At 42.6% G+C, this 21,570-nt stretch overlaps 3 protein-coding genes across 4 annotated transcripts; 2 read left to right on the forward strand and 1 right to left on the reverse strand.

Annotated features, from left to right (window-relative positions):
• The first annotated feature begins 89 nt into the window (after nt 1-89).
• On the forward strand, nt 90-7,377 carry aadacl4 (arylacetamide deacetylase-like 4). 2 transcript variants are annotated; one of them, XM_018725985.2, is made up of 5 exons: nt 90-304; nt 2,983-3,107; nt 4,806-5,031; nt 5,133-5,196; nt 5,482-7,377. In XM_018725985.2, the coding sequence occupies exons 2-5, from the start codon at nt 3,081-3,083 to the stop codon at nt 6,269-6,271; spliced, it is 1,107 nt and encodes a 368-aa protein (XP_018581501.1). In that variant the 5' UTR covers nt 90-304; nt 2,983-3,080; the 3' UTR covers nt 6,272-7,377. The 2 variants fall into 2 exon arrangements, with proteins under 2 accessions (XP_018581501.1, XP_018581500.1); XM_018725984.2 differs by lacking the exon at nt 90-304 and having other exon boundaries at nt 2,864-3,107.
• Nucleotides 7,378-7,433: 56 nt separating this feature from the next.
• cfap107 (cilia and flagella associated protein 107) lies at nt 7,434-11,605 on the forward strand. The gene is made up of 4 exons (XM_018725384.2): nt 7,434-8,412; nt 9,321-9,431; nt 10,505-10,671; nt 11,020-11,605. Exons 1-4 carry the CDS (start codon nt 8,278-8,280, stop codon nt 11,297-11,299), a joined length of 693 nt encoding a protein of 230 aa, XP_018580900.1. The 5' UTR covers nt 7,434-8,277; the 3' UTR covers nt 11,300-11,605.
• A 1,108-nt stretch (nt 11,606-12,713) lies between these two features.
• Nucleotides 12,714-15,732, reverse strand: klhdc7a (kelch domain containing 7A). Its single transcript, XM_018725498.2, has 2 exons — nt 14,706-15,732; nt 12,714-14,621 (listed from the first exon to the last, which is right to left on the reverse strand). The coding sequence occupies exons 1-2, from the start codon at nt 15,666-15,668 to the stop codon at nt 13,167-13,169; spliced, it is 2,418 nt and encodes an 805-aa protein (XP_018581014.2). The 5' UTR covers nt 15,669-15,732; the 3' UTR covers nt 12,714-13,166.
• Nucleotides 15,733-21,570: the final 5,838 nt, after the last annotated feature.

Here is a 21,570-nt window from a genome sequence, read left to right on the forward strand (position 1 = left end):
TTACCACGGTGTGAAGAGCAGTTTTCTTGACCCCTTTTACTGAATACACTCCTGTTAAGACTGCTGGATCTGATGCTCCACAAACACAAAGGCTCATAAGAGTTTATATGTCATTTACACTCAGTGAGAAAACGTCTCTTTTTAAGAACAAAGAAGACAGATGAGGACGGTGCTGTTTGACCTTGAGATGGTCTTTATAACCAATCGTGAGAAGACGTGTGACAAGGCACAGCTGTACCTGGCCTGTTGAAAGGGTATTGGTTCAAGTCCTAGGAAGAGCCCTGTGGATGCAATCTTGGAGAAGGTGCTTAAGATGAATTTTGCTCAAAAAAGTCATATCCATTAAAATTCTGGTCCCATGGTGTAAATCAAATAACATGACATGTGCTTTAACCTGGTGCATGAGTACACAAAAATATCTATATTATAAACATGCTGTGTCTTATGCCATCAAGTGACAGTTAAACCTGTGTCCAAATACATCCACACATCCACACAGTGAAGTCTTAAATCCAAAATTCCGTAAATTGTAATGCACGTTCAGACAGTTCAGTGCAGTGCCCTCCAGATTTCCATCTCAGATTAAAGGGGTTTATCACACTTTTATCACACTATCTCAGTTTTCCTGTGGATTGTCAATAATAATCTTTGACTGTACAAGGAAATGTTCCACCCTACAAACATGAAATTGATTAACTTATCATTCTACAGGTCAACTGGTAGTGTAGTAGTTAGAACTGCTGCCTTTAGACCGGAAGGCTGTAGGTTTAAATCCCACCTCCTGCTGTAGTACCCTTGAGTAAGGTACTTACCCTAAAGTGCTTCAGTGAAATTACCCAGCTGTATAAATGGGTAAAGACTGGACTGTAAGTCACTTTGGAGAAAAACATTGGATAAATGTGTGTCTCTCCTTAAGGTTGAAGTTCCAACCATTGTTTCAGGAAGGATTCATCTGAGTTGAGGTGTTTGGTTGTTCGCCGAGCTTGCAACCTAAATGCCAAGCTCGGTGAACAACCAAACACCTCAACCGGCTACCTGAGCTACGAAGACCAATATTCTCTATGATTCTCAATTCATCTTAGTGCCCCAATCCCAGAACTGAGGTGTGGAAACAATGATTTGCTGTTCCAGGTATCTGCTGCCTTATCACGTGCTTCACCCAGGTTCTCCAAGATGTGAGCACTATGTGGGGATTCCAACGGCTTAATTAAGACACAGAAACTGAGACAAAGGCAGCTGTGTGTGTGAATCGACAATATCTTTCACCACTAGAAAAATTAACCTCCACGTAAAATGACTCCTCTACACTTGAAGAATAAAAATAATATGTGGATGGAATTATGAACATCGACACACACGGCAAATTGATCAGACCTTCCATTTCATGCCTGAAATTGAGGGTCACGGTCAATCTATCTAAAGGGACCAAACTGAACAAATACTTCGACAGGCAGGTGCAGAGATGATGCTTATAACTGCCGAAGTGTCGAAGAAACATCCGGAAAAGAGAGGGTGGCTATAAAAACATTTCCACAATGATGGTTTTGTGGAGCCATCAGGTGCACAGCAGAGTTTGAAAGCCATCGGAGAGGAACTGCCGCCACTTAACCGTGAATAAATGTTGCTGTATGGCAGGTGCAATGTACCACGTTTCAGAGGGCGGAAGCCTGTAAATGGAGATTTTGCGATGCAATCAAATACTCATTTACCCTTCATAAGAAAAAAAAAAAAATAAAAAAAACAGGGTAAGACTATGTGCTCAATAGTTTTGGTGAATTTCAGTTCAACAAGACAAATCCGAAGAAAGTAAGGCATTTTGACAGTTTTGATAATCGAAACTGCACAGTTTTCAATAATCAAAGACGCACAGTATTTCATTTTGATGGAAATCATGTGCTGCATATTACAGTAACAAAATATATATGGATTCATGCTGTTGTAACGTACAGCACCAGCACCGAAGAGTCAGGGTGTTTTGTTTAAGCTGTCACTGCCATCTACAGATCATTAGTAAAAGTTCAGATGGCTCTAAAGCAAAGTATTTGCATGAGCATTTGTTCATTTAGCTGATGCTTTCCTTGCACTGATAATGTACCTTCAGTTATTTACCCATTTATAGCACTGGGTAGAGTGATTACATTTATATTTACTTTCATTCATTTAGCAGATGTTTCTTTCCAAGGCGATGCACTTCTCATAGAAAATACAGTGTTCATTACATTAGGAGGAAGAGACAGTTGCAGATGTGATTTTTAAGTACAGTTAGTTTCCTTCACCATATGCACCAACATTCATCACACGAGTTGCTGCATAAAACGTTACCAGAATATCGCCGATTCCTAATCATCTTCTTAATTTTTTTTTTGAGATACAAATAAACATTCACATTACAATTATTTATAATTAGAGGGTAAGTATCATGCTGAAGGGTAGTACAGCTGGATGTGGGATTCAACCCTGCAACCTTTGGGTTGAAAGGGAGGGGCTCTAACCACTACACTATCACCTGCCCTTACACCCTTAAACACAGAAGTGAGAATTTAACTTTTTTATTTATACAGAACATTACGCTCAGGGTATTATTTGTAATTCTTTTCAATCCGAGCTCTTTTTGTACTTTTTATGGTTGTAAGGACTCAACTAGGGGCAAAACAGCTTGTCACATATCTGTCTGGACCTAAAATATTAGCAATAGAAATTAGTTGAGTTCTATACAAAGACTGGGGGGGTCATTAAGGTGGTGTGAGGACTGGGAGACACTCCCTCTTGGCTACACCACTGGGTCGTAGTAATTCTCGCCGAATGGTTCACACACACGTCAGTCAAAGGAGGCTGAATGCAGAGTACTGTGTAACATGAATCTTTGGGAGGGGGGGTTACACAACAGCTCTATTTGGGTTTTGTACACAACACATCGTGCCGAGGACAAAATGGACATTGGTGTTGCAATTCTTATAATAGGTTTTGCTGCTATTTTTGCAGCCTTTCTCTTGTTGTTAAATGGACTTATTTACGCCGAGTTCACGAACTCCGAAATCCCTCCGGCAGTGAAAAATCGGGGAAAACTGCACGTAGTCCACATGGTGATGGTCGGTGCAGCAGTCATCGTGAGTACTAGTGCCACAAGTGTGTAAAGTGCATGAGTGTTTATGCATTGCTTGTTACAGATTCTGTATGATTTTTCATTGGAAAAAGGAAAATGCAAGAAACTTTGCTGGGTGCTGTGTGTAAAGATTTGCCCTTCCTTTGTCCCCTATAGGTTTGACTTAAAAGATAAGCACAAAGGCATTTACTTAACACACACCCTAGGCCGCTCTGATCTTTTCACACTTCTGTAAGCTCTACAAAGTCCAGCAGGCATTTTTTTAATCCATTAAAGGTAGTCAATGATTACCTCTGCACAAAGAACAGTGCTGTTTACATGCACAGTACAGGCTCTGTTCTGTTCAACTCACAGGCAACACTACCAAGGGCAATTTTTTACATTCATTTTTACATTCACATTTGTCCATTTAGCAGACGCTTTTCTCCAAAGCGAGGAACATCTCAGCAAAAATATAAATTTGTGCATTACATTAAGAGAAAGAGACATAGCTGCAGACATGTGATTCTTAAGTAAACCTAGTTTCTTTCCACTTGATGAACTTTTTACCCTGTTGCTATTATATTTTTAATTTTCCATAAACCAATACATACTATAGAGTTTATATATGCATATAAAATGTATATATATATGGGGAGAAGCTCTAACCACTACACTACCAGCTGCCCCTACACCCTTAAAGACAGTGGCATGGTGGCACTGCATGTAGTGCTGCTGTCTCACAGCACCTGGGTGGTGCAAGAGAATGTGGGTTTGATCCCTGCTCAATCTGCATGGAGTTTGCATGTTCTCCCCATGTCTGTGTGGGTTTCCTCTGGGTGCTCTGGTTTCCTCCACAGTCCAATGACATGCTGTTCAGGTTCACCCACAGTGTGTGAGTGACAGAGAGTGTGTGTTCCACTCATGTATGGATGAATGACCCATTGTAAGTAGTGTATCTAGCAGTGTAAGTCACCATGGTGAATAAGGTGTGTGGGCTGATAACACTACAGAATTCATTGGAAGTTGATTTGGACAAAAGCATCTGCTAAATATGTAAATGTACTATATATAGAGAGAATTTGTTTGATAGACTTCATTTTAATGTCTCTTGGTATAGGTTAGGAATCATTTATTATAATAAAGTGTACTAAAGATCATGAAAAGTAGCTCTGTGTGTGTCTATGTGTGAGGAACAAAGAGAGAAAGCAACAGTCTACCTAGAACTGGGACAAAACAAGCAAAGTCACAGCTTCATTTCTGGAGTTGGTTGCTCAGAGAGAGAGAAAAAACTGAATTCCATCAAATTTCTGAATCAGGTTATCCAACCTGGGTAACTAGTCCAGATTCAGTTCCAGGATGAGATGGCCGTCCTTCGCAGGACAATCTCACACAACTGAAACAGATGTCTTTGACTGCAGGAGGACACCAGAGCACCAGAAGAAAGCTAACATCAACGTGGGGAAAACTTGAAAATTCCACACAGACTGAGCCAGTTTCAAACCTAGGCCCTAACCCAAAGCTCAGGTAGTGGAAGCACTAGTGCTGCTTGCCATTTGCAGTGATAGGGTTTTGTTTTGTTGAATACCGAGGTTGGGAATCAGGACCGTGTCTCCTTCTTCTGCACCTTTGCCTTCCGCCTCTTGAGAACCTGAGTTTCTCTTCATTTACTTCTGCAAAGGCCTTGCAAAGAGCCTTAACTCAATTTCCCCTGTCTCAACAGGGCCGGATTTTGGAACGACTGGGTCTCTGCCATCAGGTCGTGTTCACCCGGGTGGTAATAAGCTGGTTCATGGTACGTAAAAGGCCAGCTCCCCCTGGGTTACGAATCAAAGACCTCATGTTTGGAGATGTGCCTGTTCGCACATACGAGCCTACAGCACCCTCCACTGGTAGGAGAAGAGGCCTAGTGTACTTCCACGGTGGAGGCTGGGTAATGGGAAGCATTGGTGAGAGACTCGTTTTGTCGGACATGCCTGCTCTCGAAGGAAAAGTTGGGTTTGCTGCAAGCTGTCGTATATTTACTCAACGTGTAACTCCTATCCTACAGGCACGTCAGATGAAATGTGCAGATACATTGCCAAAGAATCAGAAACCGTTGTTGTCTCGGTTGGGTAAGTCCTTCCCGTAAAAAAGGGTCCCACATTTGCCCACTATAGAGTGCACAGCAAGCTTAATTGCTGTGAAGTCCTACGACTATTAGAGCAGCTTTAGTTAGTTCACATGGACCTTATGTAAGTAGTGTATTCTTCACAGCATTTTTTTTTTTTTCAGTCAATCAGCTTGCAATACCACATGGCAGGCTTGGTAGACAAATTTAAAATTCAGCTTTTTTTCATAACACCTGTTATGATTAAAAACAGGCCGACATCACATTGAGTTGATATTTTTGTGTGTAGCTACCGGCTTGCTCCCGAGCACCGATACCCTGCCCAGCTGGACGACTGTGAGGCTGCCACCTGCCACTTTTTGTCTGTGGCTGAGGCCGAATTTGGAGTAAATCCGCACCGGGTGGCTGTGGGTGGGGACAGCGCCGGTGGGAACCTTGCAGCAGCCCTGTGCCTGCGACTAGTGCAGGGGGGTCGAGGCCACCTGCCTCTGCCGTGCGCGCAGATTCTCATCTATCCGGCTCTGCAGATGGCTGACTTCAACCTGCCTTCGTACCTGCAGAACCACGCCGTGCCCATTGTGTTCCGGCCCCGCGTGGCATTCTATTTCCTTCAGTACCTCAATGGGGACGCGTCCCTGTGCAAGGCTTTGCTGGAGGGGGCCCACGTCCCTGCAGACCTGAAGGTGCTTTATAGGCGTTGGCTCTCTCCAGATAACCTCCCACCTGAGTTTAGGGAGCCAAGCCGGAATGTTACGGATCCAGAGCCATCCTCCCACGACGGAGAGGTGTATCACCTCACTTGTGTGGGTTTGGAACCCTTTGTCTCCCCGTTGCTGGCAGAAGATGATGCACTGCGTCGCACACCACCCACCTTTATCCTCACCTGTGAGTACGACGTGCTAAGAGATGACGGGCTCCTGTTCCGCAAACGACTGTTGGATCTCGGTGTGGATGTCTCCTGGCACCATGTCCCTGATGGGTTCCACGGAATCATCAATTTCTTCAACGTGGGCTGGTTGACCTTCCCAAGCTCCAGGGGGGTCATGAACAGCATTGTGGACTATGTGAAGACACTTTAAATGGGAAGGGGGCAAGTTCCAGGAATCAAGCAGGTTGACACATGCTTTGATGTGGAATTTCTGCCATTTTAATGTTCCTTCTTCTGGCAGATTGGGGTATACTGGGGTTTTAATTATACCTAAACACTAACACACTCAAATAACTCAGTTATTTTCCTAACAGAGCTAACAGGAAGTCTTCTCTCTTGGCATGGAGGTTGTCAGTTTTCAAAAAAAGCTGGAAAAACAAATTGCCCACATACATACACTTCTCTCCTGTTAACCTGTCCTAATTCATTTCTTAAAGCCAATCAGTACTGAAAGACCAGATAGCCCATCCATTCAAGTTCAATAACTGCTTGTCCTGAGCAGGGTTGCAGTGATCTGGAGCCTATCCCTGAACAGGGCACCAGTCCATCACTGGAAGGCCAGAAGATGAAAATATTATTCCATTATTTTTATCTGGAAAGTTACAGCTTGTTCTAATTCACTTTTGAGTAATGTGTGTGTCAGCAAAGTTTTATCAAACCACGCAAATGTCCAAAAAATGTTTTTACATGGTGGGTGGGTGACTGAGTACACAGTTAGTCTAACATTCCCAAAATACAGCTGGTTTAACAGTCACTCTCACACAGCTTGCACCAGCTTTTAACACTGGTTTCAGCTTGTCCTGCTGGACCAAGTGTTGCAGTTCGGAACGAATGCAACATACCATATAACATTAATCTGGACCAATTAACAAGAATCGGTACTGGAAATCTCAGACTAGATAATAAGAAAAACCAGAAATTGGGAAACCGGATAATGAGGGGTGAGTGTACAAATTAAAAGGCTCCCAGGCTGTAATTGTGCTGCAAGAAAGACAGTGATTTATAGTGATTTGTTCTGGATATATTACCAGTCATTAATATTACTTCAGACTAGTAATCAGTTCTGCTGCGAGGTGGGTTTTACATGTATTCATTTAGCAGATGCTTTTTTCCAAAGCGACACACAACTCAGAGTGAACAAAAGTGCATTGCACCAACAGACATATGATGCAGAAAACAGTTAACTAACTCAACAACTCTTTTTCTTGGTTGCAGTATCAAGGTGCTTACAATTATTTACCCAGCTGTGTGATTTTGCAAGAGCAACTTAGGGTAAGTACCTTGCATAAGGGTACGACAGCTGACAGTGAGAATCAAACCTGTAACCTTTAGAGCCAAAGGCGGTAGCGCTAACCACTATGATACCACCTATTCCACAGCTTTCAGATATGGTTTGGATAAAATTTTGCTAACAAGAACTCTTCCTGTTTGTAAATAACCATCAAAGTAGCACAATGTGTATTTTGCATCCGGTGCTTAATTTCTACCTACTATATTACAGTTAAACATGTTTGGCCAAAGTGATGACTGTAGAGGTGTGTTCTGGCGCCCCCAGAGGACACTGAAATAAAGGCACATTGTCAGTACTCTACAGGAGAAGATGGATATTATAAAAAGATTTAAAAGAAATCAAACTGTCTAAACTGCTTTTATCATTATTATCACGTGCTTTCTCTTCAAACTTAGTTCTGAGTATGCCATGAGTTTCAGAAGGCTGCACCACAACCGTTTCCCCCAGCAAAAGCGCTATTTTCATTATGTGACCTGGTGTAACACGACACTCCATAGGAACAAAAGTGTTCCATTACGGTGGAACTGACTGTGTTATATTCCTCGATAACACTGTACGAAGCATAAGAAGGAGCACAGTAGTATCTATCTAGAATGTTTATGTTTGCTCTTCTGGGTTTCAGTATGTGCTGGTGGTATTACCTTCAGCTGAGACGTACGTCACTTTGGAGAAAAGCGTTTACTAAATGAATAAATGCAAATGTCAATTGAACTTCCTCCGCAAGTATCGAATGTTTGTTGTGCTCATGGCAACGAAACAGACCCATGTGCCAACCCCTCCCCCACAGTGTGTGTCTCAATGGCAACAGAGCTGCAGCACACAACCGTAGAAAATTCAGCATTACCAACACGTAGCAAGGGTCAGAAATGCCCAACCTAGTGGGACACAGCACTGGGAAAGCAGACAAGAAATATGATAAATGTATGAAACCTGGATGGAGGATAGAGCAAAAGTACAGTAATAAAGTTCTCATTGGTAACTGGGTGGAAGACAGACTTCAGGTATGCCTATAAATCTTCCTCACTCTTTAGTGACATAATAAAATATAACTTTTATTTTATTCTTAGTTTTCATGCACAGTGTATCTGACAGTGAGGAAATAATTTTAAACTGCTGTTCCGCTTTCATTCTACATATTCAATGACCACCTGAGACCATTGAACTTTTCCCCTCTTCTTTCCCTTTTCAGAAAGTCCGGCTTTCTGAAATGTGTCCTTTGCATATTCAATGTAATTGATTAGTTATTCTCATGTGGTCTGGAGCGGTTGTTTATGCTTGATATCACTGATCAGTCAATGATACATGACAATGAAAAGATGGAGGTGTATTAACTCCTTGTCAACGAACATGCTCTTTGGAACTTAAATAAAAACTAGTCTAAAAAAATATATTGTTGGTTCTCCATGCAATGCTTTGAAAATTCCCACATTCTTGGTTATATGCATTAACAAAATAATTATTTGGTTACCAAAGGAGAGGTTTTGTTTGTAAATTTTAATATGCTTTGTTCAGTGATTCCATTGCAAAACATTTAATATGACTTGTTTTCAGGAGTGTATTTGCAGTCTTCGTCAGCTTTTCCAGAACTATAGCAATGGTGCCATGCAGTTGCATATTCCATGAACATCATATTAAAATATTCATTGTAGAAAACAATTTCACAGTGGGAAATTTATACACACAGAAACTGCAAACAGTCCACAAACACTGAGGAAATTTTAAATTTTGAAGAGCACGACATATCAATGACATTGTTTTAACCCCGAAGGACAAGCTGATGTAAAAAAAAGACGTTTTGTATGACTGCTTTTTTGCAACATAGTCCCGGTTGAAGGCCGTGGCTTTGTGAGGCCTCCGGCTGCCATTTCCCCCAGTCTGCCCAGCATCACTGTCCCTTTGTTACTAACAGTTCAGCCGGGAGTGCGGGGCACCCAGGAGCATTCATCGGCAGGACTACCGTCCACACAAAGACCACCAGCCCAACGTCATCGTGCAAAGAGCCTCGCTGCGTCGAGCGGAGGTGGGACACCCTTCTTCTCCAAGAAGCGTGGACCTGTCATGCTAAGTGCTAATGCTATAGCGTTGTCTTGTCCCACACTCCACTGCGTAAAACACAGACACCTCCCCGGAGTCAGTCAATGGGGGACGAAGAGCTGTCATGGGGACAAACGTTCCAGAATCAAACAGTCTGCTCCTCAGAATGTGGTGCAGTTGAGGAAATTCACAGTATATCTTCTAGCCTGAGTGTGGCTCCCACCCAGGGCAGCAGAGACTGTATCTTGGACCATCGGTACTGATGCCAGCCACCTGTCTTAAAAGACACTTTTGGTACAACTGTGAAAAACAGGTGCCAGTCGATTGACTGGATAGCTCATGAGTAAATATCAACATTGCTGATTTGAGGGAGCTGATTTTTTGACATTTAATTAGAATTTTGAACAGTTCTGAGAAATATTAACATATGACAGTTGTGTGCTTAGTGTATATACACACACACATTTGCAGAACCGCTTGTCCCATACAGGGTCACAGGGAACCGGAGCCTATCCGGCAACACAGGGCGTAAGGCCGGAGGGGGAGGGGACACACCCAGGATGGGACACCAGTCTGTCACAAGGCACCCCAAGCGGGACTCGAACCCCAGACCCACTAGAGAGCAGGACTGTGGTCCAACCCACTGTGCCACCGCACCCCCTAGTGTATATATATTTACCTAAATCTTCTTTCCAATGACACGTAGAATAATTTACCCAGTTTGGCAGCGGGGAGGTTTCTTCTGGAACAAATCAATGAAAGTATCTTGCTCAAGGGTACTACAGGAGGAAATGGCTATTCAGTGTAGGACTTGTAAATCCAGAGGCAGCACGACACTGCCTGCTGGTCCGATACAATTTTAACATTTACTTTTTAACATTTTATCGGAGAAAGTCACCTAAAAGACATTTTTATTTGACTTAAGGATATGCCATTAGGATTCATTCAGGTTACAAGTGCAGGTCCTCACCCACGCTGCAGCACAGCCAACCCTAAGGCTGTGAATATATGCGTAAGCATACAAAGCACAAGCCGCCTGAGAGTGTATGTACCCTGCAGGGCCTGCCTGGCAAGCTGCTCCTGGGCCATCACGGTGCTCCTCACTCTCACTACCTGGTCAGTGTCTATGGTGAGACGTACGGGCGGCAGACCTGCGGCACCCTGCCCACCCTGCAGTCGTGGTACCCCATCCAGCCCGAGAAACGGGAGCGCCCTGCTCTGAGTACGTGAGAGTGCGCAGCCACGGAGACGCTACCTGTTGCGTGCCCGTGAAGTGACTGCGGAGTACAGGAGAAATGGGCTCCGTGACTGCACACTTTTCAGGCTCGATGACTCTTCCTGTTCTTTTTTAGCTCAGAGAAAAGCAGTGATTTAATGGTGATTCGATGGAAGTGTGAGGTGTTTGTTCCTCTGGTAATGAACTGAAGATCCTCTCATTGTCTGTCATTCACTAAACACGATCTTAGTTGTGTTTTGAATCCAGGGACAACAAAAGAATGCATGTCGGAAAACAAAAGCTAACAAGCTGCCTTTGATAAAAGCCGAATGCGTGATTGAGCCGCCCACTCCTGCAGCTCGGACATCTGTCACAGCGACGCTGAGTTGCTGCGCACGTGTGTGTGCAAGCGCCTCTGGCAAACCCAGCCAGTCCATGCTCTTGTCTCCTCAGCCCCTCCGATGACCTTCAGGCCGACGGCGTCGTGGTGCCCCCCATGGCCAAAGCGAAGAAGCGACGTGCCTGCGCTGACCACATACCGTGCTTCATACCCACTGTGGCACCCCCTGCCAACACCTGTCAGTCAGCCAAAGGTCTGCAGGGATGCTCCAGTAGTCCACCGCCCGCAATGTGAATGAGAGCAGAGACTGGGACCATAGTGCCGCCTGTGTCTGTCAGCGTGTGATGGACCACCTGGGCTGCCCCCCCATCCCCCATCCCTGCAGTGTAGGTGCACTGTTCTTCCTTCATGTAGCCCATGGTTTCCAAGAACCCCTGAGGAAAGTGTACCACTACAGGAGGCTGATGTGCTGCTATGACAGCAAGATGTAAATGAAGCAGTATATTATTAGGAAATTGACCGAACTGGGTATTAAATAGCATCCACCTGGAATTCCTCATGATGCCCCAGAAGTTCCCTTTGAGGAAGAGAAAGAGGAGCTGGAACCCCCATGCCTTTATTTTTACCCAAATGTAAGACAATAAAGGTGCAACACGAAGTTGTGGACAATGCTGTCTTGCTGTCACTGCTGTTCAGCTGCCTACTTAAGCATTCATGGAGTTTTGAGGGCTTTCAGGAGAAGTCTGAGGGCACTGGTGTGGCTCCCTTTCCATTAGGTGTTTAATTACAGGGATTCAAAGTGTTTAATTGCTGGGAAAAATGATCCTTCTGTTTGATGGTCAGTCATCTGTCTCTCCCTCCTCCTGCTGCTTCCCCATGCAACCGAACACCCGCATGTGTCCTCATAATCATTTCAGCATCTAAACTGCATTCATGAATGTCTGTACACATGTGTTTGTGTTCTCCTGCAACACTGCATGGGTGCATCAGTGCACATGTTGAGGTCATTAATACATCTTCCAGGAGCCATCAGGTGGCAGTACAGTCATGGTACAAAAGTTCCAAGACAACACTCTTCTTGCACTGTTCATTTATATTTTCTCTGAAACCCTTGTTTGTGCAATTAAAAAAGCAAGCTATTCTGCATTTCATTTGTACACCTATAAGCACTCAGTTTACAGATTTGTGTATTCATTGGAATCCAAGATATCAACTGGATTGAAATGTTATCATTTGTTACAAATACATCACATATAGTCAAATGTAACATTTACAGCTTTCTTCAGCCATTTCTTCAGCAAAAACTTAACAAATTACATATTTAGCATACAAAATAAAAATAATATAGAATAACCAAAAAAAACTATAAATTTATATGCATTACTTCTGACTGCAGCTAAATTGGGATTTTTACCATCAAATAATATTGAAAAAAAGAACTGTCCTCAATGCAATGAATTTGAAACTAACATAAATGTTTTACTAGAATAAAACAAATACATGTACTTATCCTTTCAGATTTAAAACTGGAGCAATAATAGTCACACAAAATACTTTTTCAGAAATTAATGGAGCATTGTACTCTACCTACAAGATTACATATTTTGGTGTTTATTTGTTGACTCTGCTTGCCTTTGGTAAGAAAGTACAAACAAATCACTGAAACAAAAGAAATGCTATAAAAAGCAAATGTTAAGAAATGTGAGTTAAATGTTCAGTGCAATAGAGAAAGGGGAAATTATAAACGGCAACATGCTTTGTTTACTGAACCCATAAACCACATACTACTATAAGCCATACAAGCCACAAATATTTGCATCTTGCTAAATTTGCAAGTTCAAAGTTAATAATTCTCTTGTACCCTATCTGCGCAAAATAGGTACCATCTTTGATTATCACATTATTCAAACCTTGTCTACAAAACATGTCACTGAATTACCTGTGATAAAGTCATAGTCACTTAGAATTTATGAAGTCCTCAGGATTTTAGCTCCACTGTTGGAAGAAACTAGAAGAGCTAGGCATTTTTTGGAAACATTCACTGGTGGCGAATAATTTCTGTATTCGGAGACATCAGCGTGTTCAGACTAAAATTAAAAAACAGTCTTTGCATCTTCACCCTTGCACTGCACATCTTGTATTACAATTCAGTGAACTTCCACTACTTACACTCTGGTCTGAAGAGTGTCCTTGTCAGGAAGTGCAAGGACAAAAGGAAACAGCATGCCTTTTGCCACTGAGAGAATGTTCAGATCTTCTGCCACAAACTGTGGTGAAACGTCATCAGCCAGAAACCTCATGTTGAACTGCCGGTTGATGCAGTAGATGATATTGTCCAGGGTGGTACACTGGAAGGCAAGACAGTCTGGGAGACGCCTGGAACAGCACTCGTACCACAGTCGAGCCACGGTGTGGTAGCGGTAAACAGATAAACCCAGTGAAGGGCTGATGTCGAAGCGGTACAGGAAGTTTCTTACGGATACCATATCTGTGGTCCTCTCCTTGCTGCCCACGATGAGGCTCTGCCGCCACGTGTTGGTCAAGGGGCTGTAGCGCAACAGTACGTACCTCAGAGTACCCCCGAGTACGAAAAGTTCTCCCTGGCATGCAGTGGCTCGATGAGCCACTGCAAAAGTGTCATTGGGTAGTGGTGCTACAAAGGCCCACTGGTCTACCCGTGGGTCATATCGCTCCACTGTGCTCAGGCACTCACCCCCAATTGCATAGATATAGCCTTGCAGGGCCACCAGCTTGCACTGAGGTCGAGCTTCGTTCATTGGGCAGATTTCCTTCCAGATGGATGTCATTGGATTGTAGCAGAACACTCTCCTGGATGGTTTGATATCTCTATCACTACCCTCACAGCCTATGGCTACAAAGAGGTAATTGTCCATTGTGCACATAGCACAGCCTTTGGAAACAACCTCTCTAGGGAGTTTGCTCAGCGTGTGCCAGGTATCCTTGTAGTCATTGTAATAGTACAGCCTACTAGATGTCTGGGAAGAATCCGAATTGGACGTCTGAGATCGAGTCCTTGCCCAGTCTTGGGGATCAATATCAGCCACAAGTAGGTATTGCTTGCCCCTCATTCGTAGCTTCTGGATGTGAGCCCTGTCACCAGCTCTCAGCTTCCCATACAGCTCTGGATCTCTGAGTACCTGAAGGTAGTTGTCTGACATGACTTTAAGAGAAGCTTCCTCAAGTGTGGCATGCCTGTACTTCCTGGCCAGACTAAGTGCTTGCATACAGTTGCCCAAATCTAGTTTTCCCTTGAGACTTTCCAGCTCAGAGATACCAATTCCTTCCAGAGGCATTTGCAAAAACTTTATTCCAGCAACTGTTTCTAAACTGGGCTCTGCTGATTCACTTGGAAGTCTGGACTCTGTGATGCAATTTGCCTGGTTGGAGAACGCATTCTCTGATGAAGAGGTTCTAGACCAGGACGTACCATTCGCAGGTGTTGAGGTTCCTGGGCTCCAGAAAGGAATCTGAAGGTCATCATTTTCTGTGATATGCATGTAACTGTCCTTCCGAAGGAGCCCTGGTTTGCTAAGAGGAGAAGGACTTCTGTTTGTGGGGGGTGAAAAATCCTCGTGGGAGTCAGATGGGAACACCAAGTCCTGTATGATGAGAGGTGAAGTAAAAGGGCTTGAAGCTGAGGCAGACTCATTGCCACTACTGCTCCTACTCCCATTTCTGCTCACCTGTGTCAGCTGCAAGTTCTGCGAATCCCTGCTGTCATGGGTCACTCTGTAGGGTCTTGGACTGGGGATCCTTTCGCTGGCTGAAATCGACTCTGATGAGGATTCCACAAAGTAGTCATAGATCTTCCCTCGAACCTCCACAAGCCTGTCCCCAGGACACTCTAGCAGAAGGTCTCCGTCTTCCACTATCACTGCTGCTTTGGACTGGAAACTGGAGAAGCCTAAGTCCTGCCTGAGTTCTCGACTCACTTCAGTGCTAGGTTCCAACTTCCTCAGCAAACACGGTGACCTGGGCCGTTCTGTTGGGCTTTGCTGACTGCAGTCAGGTGACAACAGAATGCAATCGGTTGCATGAGACGAAAGAGTAAATCCAATTTCACAGTTATCAATCCCTTCTTCAGCCGCCTCCTCAATCAAAGCCTTCTGCTCTTGCTGTTCCAAATTTGTTTCTTTGGAGAGTGTCAGCTCCTCCACAGCGGAATCTTGACATACGTCATTGTTCTCCATTTCTAGCTTTGCATGGAGGCCTAGGTATTCTGTAAGACGTTCTGTCTGTATCACATTCTTTGTACTTGGTCGCTTGTGCAACAGAACCTCCCCTTGTGTATTCTCAGGTGATGAATCATGCTCTCCTGGTAGCTTGTTCTCACTTATACCTTCAGGTGCGGCTTTACTCTGTGGCTGTACCTCTGCCAGGCGGCTCCTGCACAAGCCCGGCGATGTGGCACAGTTGCTCGGTTGGGAAGCCTGGCCAGCAGATCCACTCGGTGGACCCGTTTGAGCAGCACGACCCCGGGAGCTGTAGAAACGGTACACCCAGGACACAAACAGCACAGTGGCCACTGATAGGGTCAGTTTCCCTAGCATCTGCATGTCTAGCTGCACCCCTAGGAGGTCTGCTATGGGCATCTTGAGGTCCTGAGATTCCTCAGCACAAAGCTTGTCATCGGAGTTTCTCTGCATGTGACCTTCTCTCTACGTCTCATCCCGGTATCAGTCTATCCTTCATCTGGTTTATGTAACAACTCCTCCCTTGTGGATTCTTTAACCTGACACCTGACAGGTTGGCCTTTTCTTTCTTAATTTGCATCTCTCAGCCAGCTGGGTGGAGCCATGTTCAACTTCCACCTGCAAAAAGTCTTTCATATTTTACTTGAACCCCTTGGATGGAAAGCAACGGGGGAAAAAAGGAAAAAAAAAAAAAACCTTTTATAGCTAAGGTGGGGAGTTGCCCTTCTGATGTAATTGGTCAAGCTTGCTGTGTTTAATAACTTGAAATGAAATTAAATGAAGGCAGCCGTATAGCATTGCAGTTACTTTTGGCGTGTTGTGCTGTTTGACAGCAGGGAGGTGTGACTTTTTTCCTCATATTTATTTAATCTCTATGAAGACGATGGAGCAAACACATGACTTTTACATGGAAGCTGTAGTTTGTTTAAAGGGTGGAAAACATTACAGAGGCTGTTTAACAACAACCTAATGACCAGGATATAGCTGTTTGCTTAGGCACAGAATGTGTTTCATGGTTTAACTTGTTTAAGCTGTTTTCTTTGATTGCACCTTTATCTTAATATTTCTATGTCACCCGAAGTAAAGAGCAAGTCCAGCTTTTAGAATTTCTGTAAAAATCTTTGTATTTTTGTATCTTTACAAGCATGTAAAATCCACAATGTATTTCACATGTCATTGTAAGATTTTTTGTTTTGAAATTTGCCTGTAATAGAGGTTAAAATGCTGTTTAACAAGAATTCGAGGCATCGGAGTTTCCTTGACAACAAGGTTCTGACCCTTTGGAAGAGCGGTCACAATCAGACATCTGAGTAGAACCTTTTCACATGCAGGCACTACTTGGTCACCTGATAGCAGTGTCTTTATACCATATAAAAGGAATATGAACCTGAAGGCCAAATTCACTCTGAATTATTTACCAGTCCTGCAGTGAAAAGGTCCTTTGCTATGAAAAGGCTTTAGGAACATTCTGAACAATGGAGTTTATAATGTTTTGTTGCATACCAGGTGCATTTTTTCCTAAAATTAACTAAGCGCTTAAAAGGCTCTAGACATTGTTCTGTAACTGTCAGTCCTTTTCCTGAGCTGTAGAGGACCAGTTGTCCAGGAGCCACTGAAGTAAGAGCATTCAGATGGTGATACTATGGAGAAGAATCAAGAGAAGTCCATTTAGAGCTTTCGTAAGGCAAAAAAAAAAAAAAAAAAAAAAAAGATGTCTATATCAAACCAAGATCAGTGTATTACGGTAGAGATGGGCAGGTATGCTTACCTGGCCATGGGCTCATCAGGGGTAATTTAAATTCAGAAACACAGCAAGGATAAATGTCTCAACCAAGCCAGTGGAGAGATTGAGTGATTTAGTATTTTGCGTTGTAGTTGTTTAGCAGGTACACTCCTTAAAGCACCCCAGCTTTAAGGAGAGATTAGGCATGAGGCAGTAAGGGGTGGAATTTTTTATTAAAAGTTGCAGCTTTTATTACAACATGAAGCAAATAACAAAATCAAACACAAAAAGACACTTTCGTTTAGAGTGGTCCATTGAAATAGTATGGTTGAACCTGACCCTTGTGTCTCTTTGTCAGGTGCAATTGAGACAGGTAATCCGGGAGCTGGGGGTGGCTGCACTGCTGCGTGCCAAAGACTGTTTATAAATTAATACCTTTAATTTAAAGAAATCATGCCAGATCTGGTGTTCAAATGGGCAGCTTTTTGGTGAGGTGATTGGCCATTAATTGCAACTGCTCTGTGCCATTCTCAGGGATATAGTATCACCTTGACAGCACAGAAAGCATTTCTGATTTACTCAGTGTAGCTGCTGTTTTGATGGGAGCAGCTCTTTATGATGTTGATCAGCACCTGATTTGCAGATACCTATGGTCAGATTTCGTGAAAAGGCACTGATTTGAGAGTCCAGGTGTCTATACAGGACCTGGACATGCATAACCAAACTGTAATTTGAACTATGAAAGCATTTCCTTTTTTTAAGGTACCTTACAATTTCTCGGATTTGTGGGATTTTCGTGGTCTTTCATTCCTGTTCATTTCCGTGTGTTTGGTGGAGTATGCTGACACTGATGACTGTTTGACAGATGAGCTGTTGCACATACTTTAATTTCATTTTTTAAAAATGTCTTCTTTAGTTTTCTATCTCAGATCTTGCGAGTTGTGTGACAAGGTGTGACCTTGTGAGTTACTGTTTTTGACATTTCTACCCTGTAAAAGTGGTGTAGTGCAACATTAAAGAAATAAAGATGGCAGGACAGTACTGGTTATGAAAAATGATATTTTGACACCACTCCTGTTCCCTCCAGAGCCGGACATGTTCCAGTTGTAACAACATGTTTTTTTGTAAGGCATTGCAAGCAGATCCTTTGGGAAGGTGTACAAGTTAGATAAGAGCAGAAAACAAGCAAAGTCTGGGAAAGCAAAGTGAGATCAGAGCTGTCCCGTATATGACGGGGGCTAGGCACAATGGGCTGTTCATTGGCAGCAGCGCTGTGGAAATACGAGGAGTACGACTGAGAATCGGGCTTGGGGGTTCCCACAATATAGCCCGGCGCGGGTCCTGAGAGTGTCACCCCGAGCCATGTCAGGTCTCAACTGGGGTCCCATCCACCCAGAGATATAAGATAAATTTAGCACTGCAGAACCCCACACACAGGTTTATAATCGAGATTCTCCAGATGATGCACATTTAAAATCCAGATGTTGCACCTTTATGCTGAAAGCACTAAACCATGTGCACACACAATGAATGCCATGCACAAAAGGTCCCACATGCACTGATACCAGATTAAAAACGAGCACACACACTCTACACAGCAGATAACTGGAAGCTTCCTCAAACCCACACACACTGAAACCCTGACAGCTCATGCACATATTCATGCTGCAGTAGATTGAACACTACCCCATCCCCCACTCTCAAACACACTTTGTTGCATGGAGCCACACTTCCCACACAATAGCATTAAGATTTCACATCTAAGCCTGCCTGTTCTGAGAGCCAAAAGGGGGATGGATTAAAAAAAGAAATGGGACACTTGACCGGAGGGGACGTGTTGAAATCCGTGATGGTTTTATTTTCCATCATCACTATCCTCCAGCATTCCAGCGTGCTATCTAAGGACATCAGCAAATCCAGTAATCTTGCACCAAGCTGTGATTTGGCTTTATAGTTTCTGTTAAGTTATTGAAACTTAGGCATTTCTTAATTTGTAATAACTTTGTTATCTGCTCATACGCGCAAAGTTTTACACTATGAAGGCTGACAAATGCAAAAGAAGAAGTGAGTGTTCTATGGCAGTGCTAATGTCAACTTTTTTCCATGGGAAAAGTAAATAGAGACTTTGTTCTCGAACTTGTTCCCTTTATGTGTTTTACTGTTATAAAAGTGGTCATGTGATTTGGTTAAAGGTAGACACCTTAACTGAAATAAATAGCCTCTAAAATGTTTTTGAAGTCAATTGCAGTTGTGTTTCAGAATTCCTATTAGGTCCGGCGAACCCATTTGCTTGTGCAAGGGTGAGGCTCTTCTGCCTCGTATTTTTCTCAATTGCTAAAATAAGCATTTTAAGAAATAATGCCAGGGAAATGTAATTTCTTGTTGTTAACAGCTTCACACAGTTGGAAGCAGCTAACGAAGCAGTTAAAAAATTGAATCAAAGTATATACAAGTCACATCTCATAGACCTCTATGAGATTCATAAAATTAAACTGAGCAATGAAAAGGTTTATTCTAATTACAGAAACAGAAGAAGCACCACAAATAGATTTCACAATTATTTCTGCAAGTGTTTCGTCAGGCTCTCTTTCCCGAGCAGGATATTCGTGGTTCTTGTTTCTACACAGGCACAATTTTTGTGGAATATTTTTGGGCCTGACAGCTCAAATTTAGGCCCCATCCTCCCCCCTCCCCCACAGTGTATAATGACTTTTGCTCCAGCTGAGATGTACATTTAGTTGCCTTGATGGTGCTGTTAATTTAATAAATTGCACAAATCAAATCACATTGAACTCAACATGCTAGTGGAGGGATAGTGCAGAAATTGTTATAAGAAAAACCCATTATAGCAGAAAATATTATAAAACTGTTGTAGGTTCATTTATGTTAATAAAACATTTTTTTGACGATTTATTAAACTTTATTAAACTTTTAACATAATAAATTAGAATGAATCTTAAAAAGGCAGAGAATAATCAAATCAGGATTGATTAATCGTTATATAATTTTTCAAGGCCACAGAATTACGATACTCTTCATAATCACTGATTAATTTTAAATCACGGACAGTATTTTTTTGTAATTTTATTAACAAGGAAATGTCCTCTTTCATCACTGCAGGAACGTGGGTAGCCTATTTTACAACTATGCAAATTAGAGGTAGTTGTCCACTAAATGTTTGCCTAATATCAAATCCAGGTGAAAGTCTTCCTCTGGGGAGGGTAGAGCAAGGTGAGCATGAAGGTTTTGAAGGAAACTCAAGTGTACTGAACCAATGTCTTACCCATGAGAGGCAACAACGAAGGATAATATAGGTAAATCAAAATACGTATTGAACCGAAGCATATACTACATTTACTTGACGCTTTTATCCAAAGTAGCTTACAACGTTAAAGCTACTTACAATTATTTACCCATTTATAGAGTTGGGCAATTATTTTCTGGAGTAATGCAGGATAAGTACCTTGCTCAAAGGTACTACAGCTAGGATTCAAACCTGCAACCTTTGGGTTCAAAGGCAGCAGAGCTAAACACTACACTACCAGCAACCCTTCAACACCATTAACAGTGAAAAATGCTTTGAGTAGAGAAAAGACGAACCAGCAGGATCCCTTTAAGGCAGTATGGAGTGAAATGTAAAAGTATTAAATGTGTGTTTTTGAACGCAGGTATTTTTCTTGATTTAAAGTACGGCTGACATTTCACACAAAACACACAATTTCAAACAAAAGGAAATCTTTTTTTTATTTCAGGTAACTGAAAAATTATTTGATATACATATTGTTGGATACTGCAAATCCAGATCATAAGCTTAGCTTTCAAAAATTTTTAATAGTGAAATATAATGGTTTGCAGGTAGAGAGCTTGGGTGTGATTAATATTTCCAGCTGTACAGTATGTGCACGTTTGGCATAGTTTTCAAAGTACCAGCAGAGGGTTGGTCGGGGGGACGTTATGAACATGTTCACACGTTGTACGGCTCTTACTAAACACAAGTACTGAACAGAAACAGACCTGAATGTCAGTGCAACCAACAGACAGGTGTATAATTTACCTGCTTTGTCAATATTTGCAGTTTTACTCCACCTTTTGTTCTTTGTCTTGTGCCTGTTACACTTTATAAATAAAATGCATATTTATAAATGCATATTCAGTTATTGCTGCGCGACTGTCACCCTCTTCTAGTTAGGGATGTGTACGCGTCTGGGAGAGTGGCGGTGCTGTGTATGGTCATCTTGTCACATGCATGTCAAAGGTTCGAAGACAAATAATGTGCATCTGATAATTACAGAAGCACATTTGTGACAGAATTACTGGCAGCAATAAGCTGTGTGTTAGTTACAGAAATATTCATAAACAAACACTGAGAAACACTTGTTTTATGTGATTATAGGATAAATGGTGGTTGTTAAAACCCTGGATTGTAATTAGGGAATTACAGCATGAATATGACGTGAACCACTGAACATGTGTCATGTGTCATTGACAGCAGCCTTGGGAAGATAAACAAAAAACAATTCAAATTTTATTCAGCAATCACCTCATGGACAGAGAACCAACAGTAAGGTGAAGCAGCCTACAGCAGGACGTGTCCACAAATCTTCACTGCTGCCTACAGTTTCGGGCCTAATC

Source organism: Scleropages formosus, chromosome 22, assembly GCF_900964775.1.
Source record: "Scleropages formosus chromosome 22, fSclFor1.1, whole genome shotgun sequence".
NCBI lineage: Eukaryota > Metazoa > Chordata > Actinopteri > Osteoglossiformes > Osteoglossidae > Scleropages > Scleropages formosus.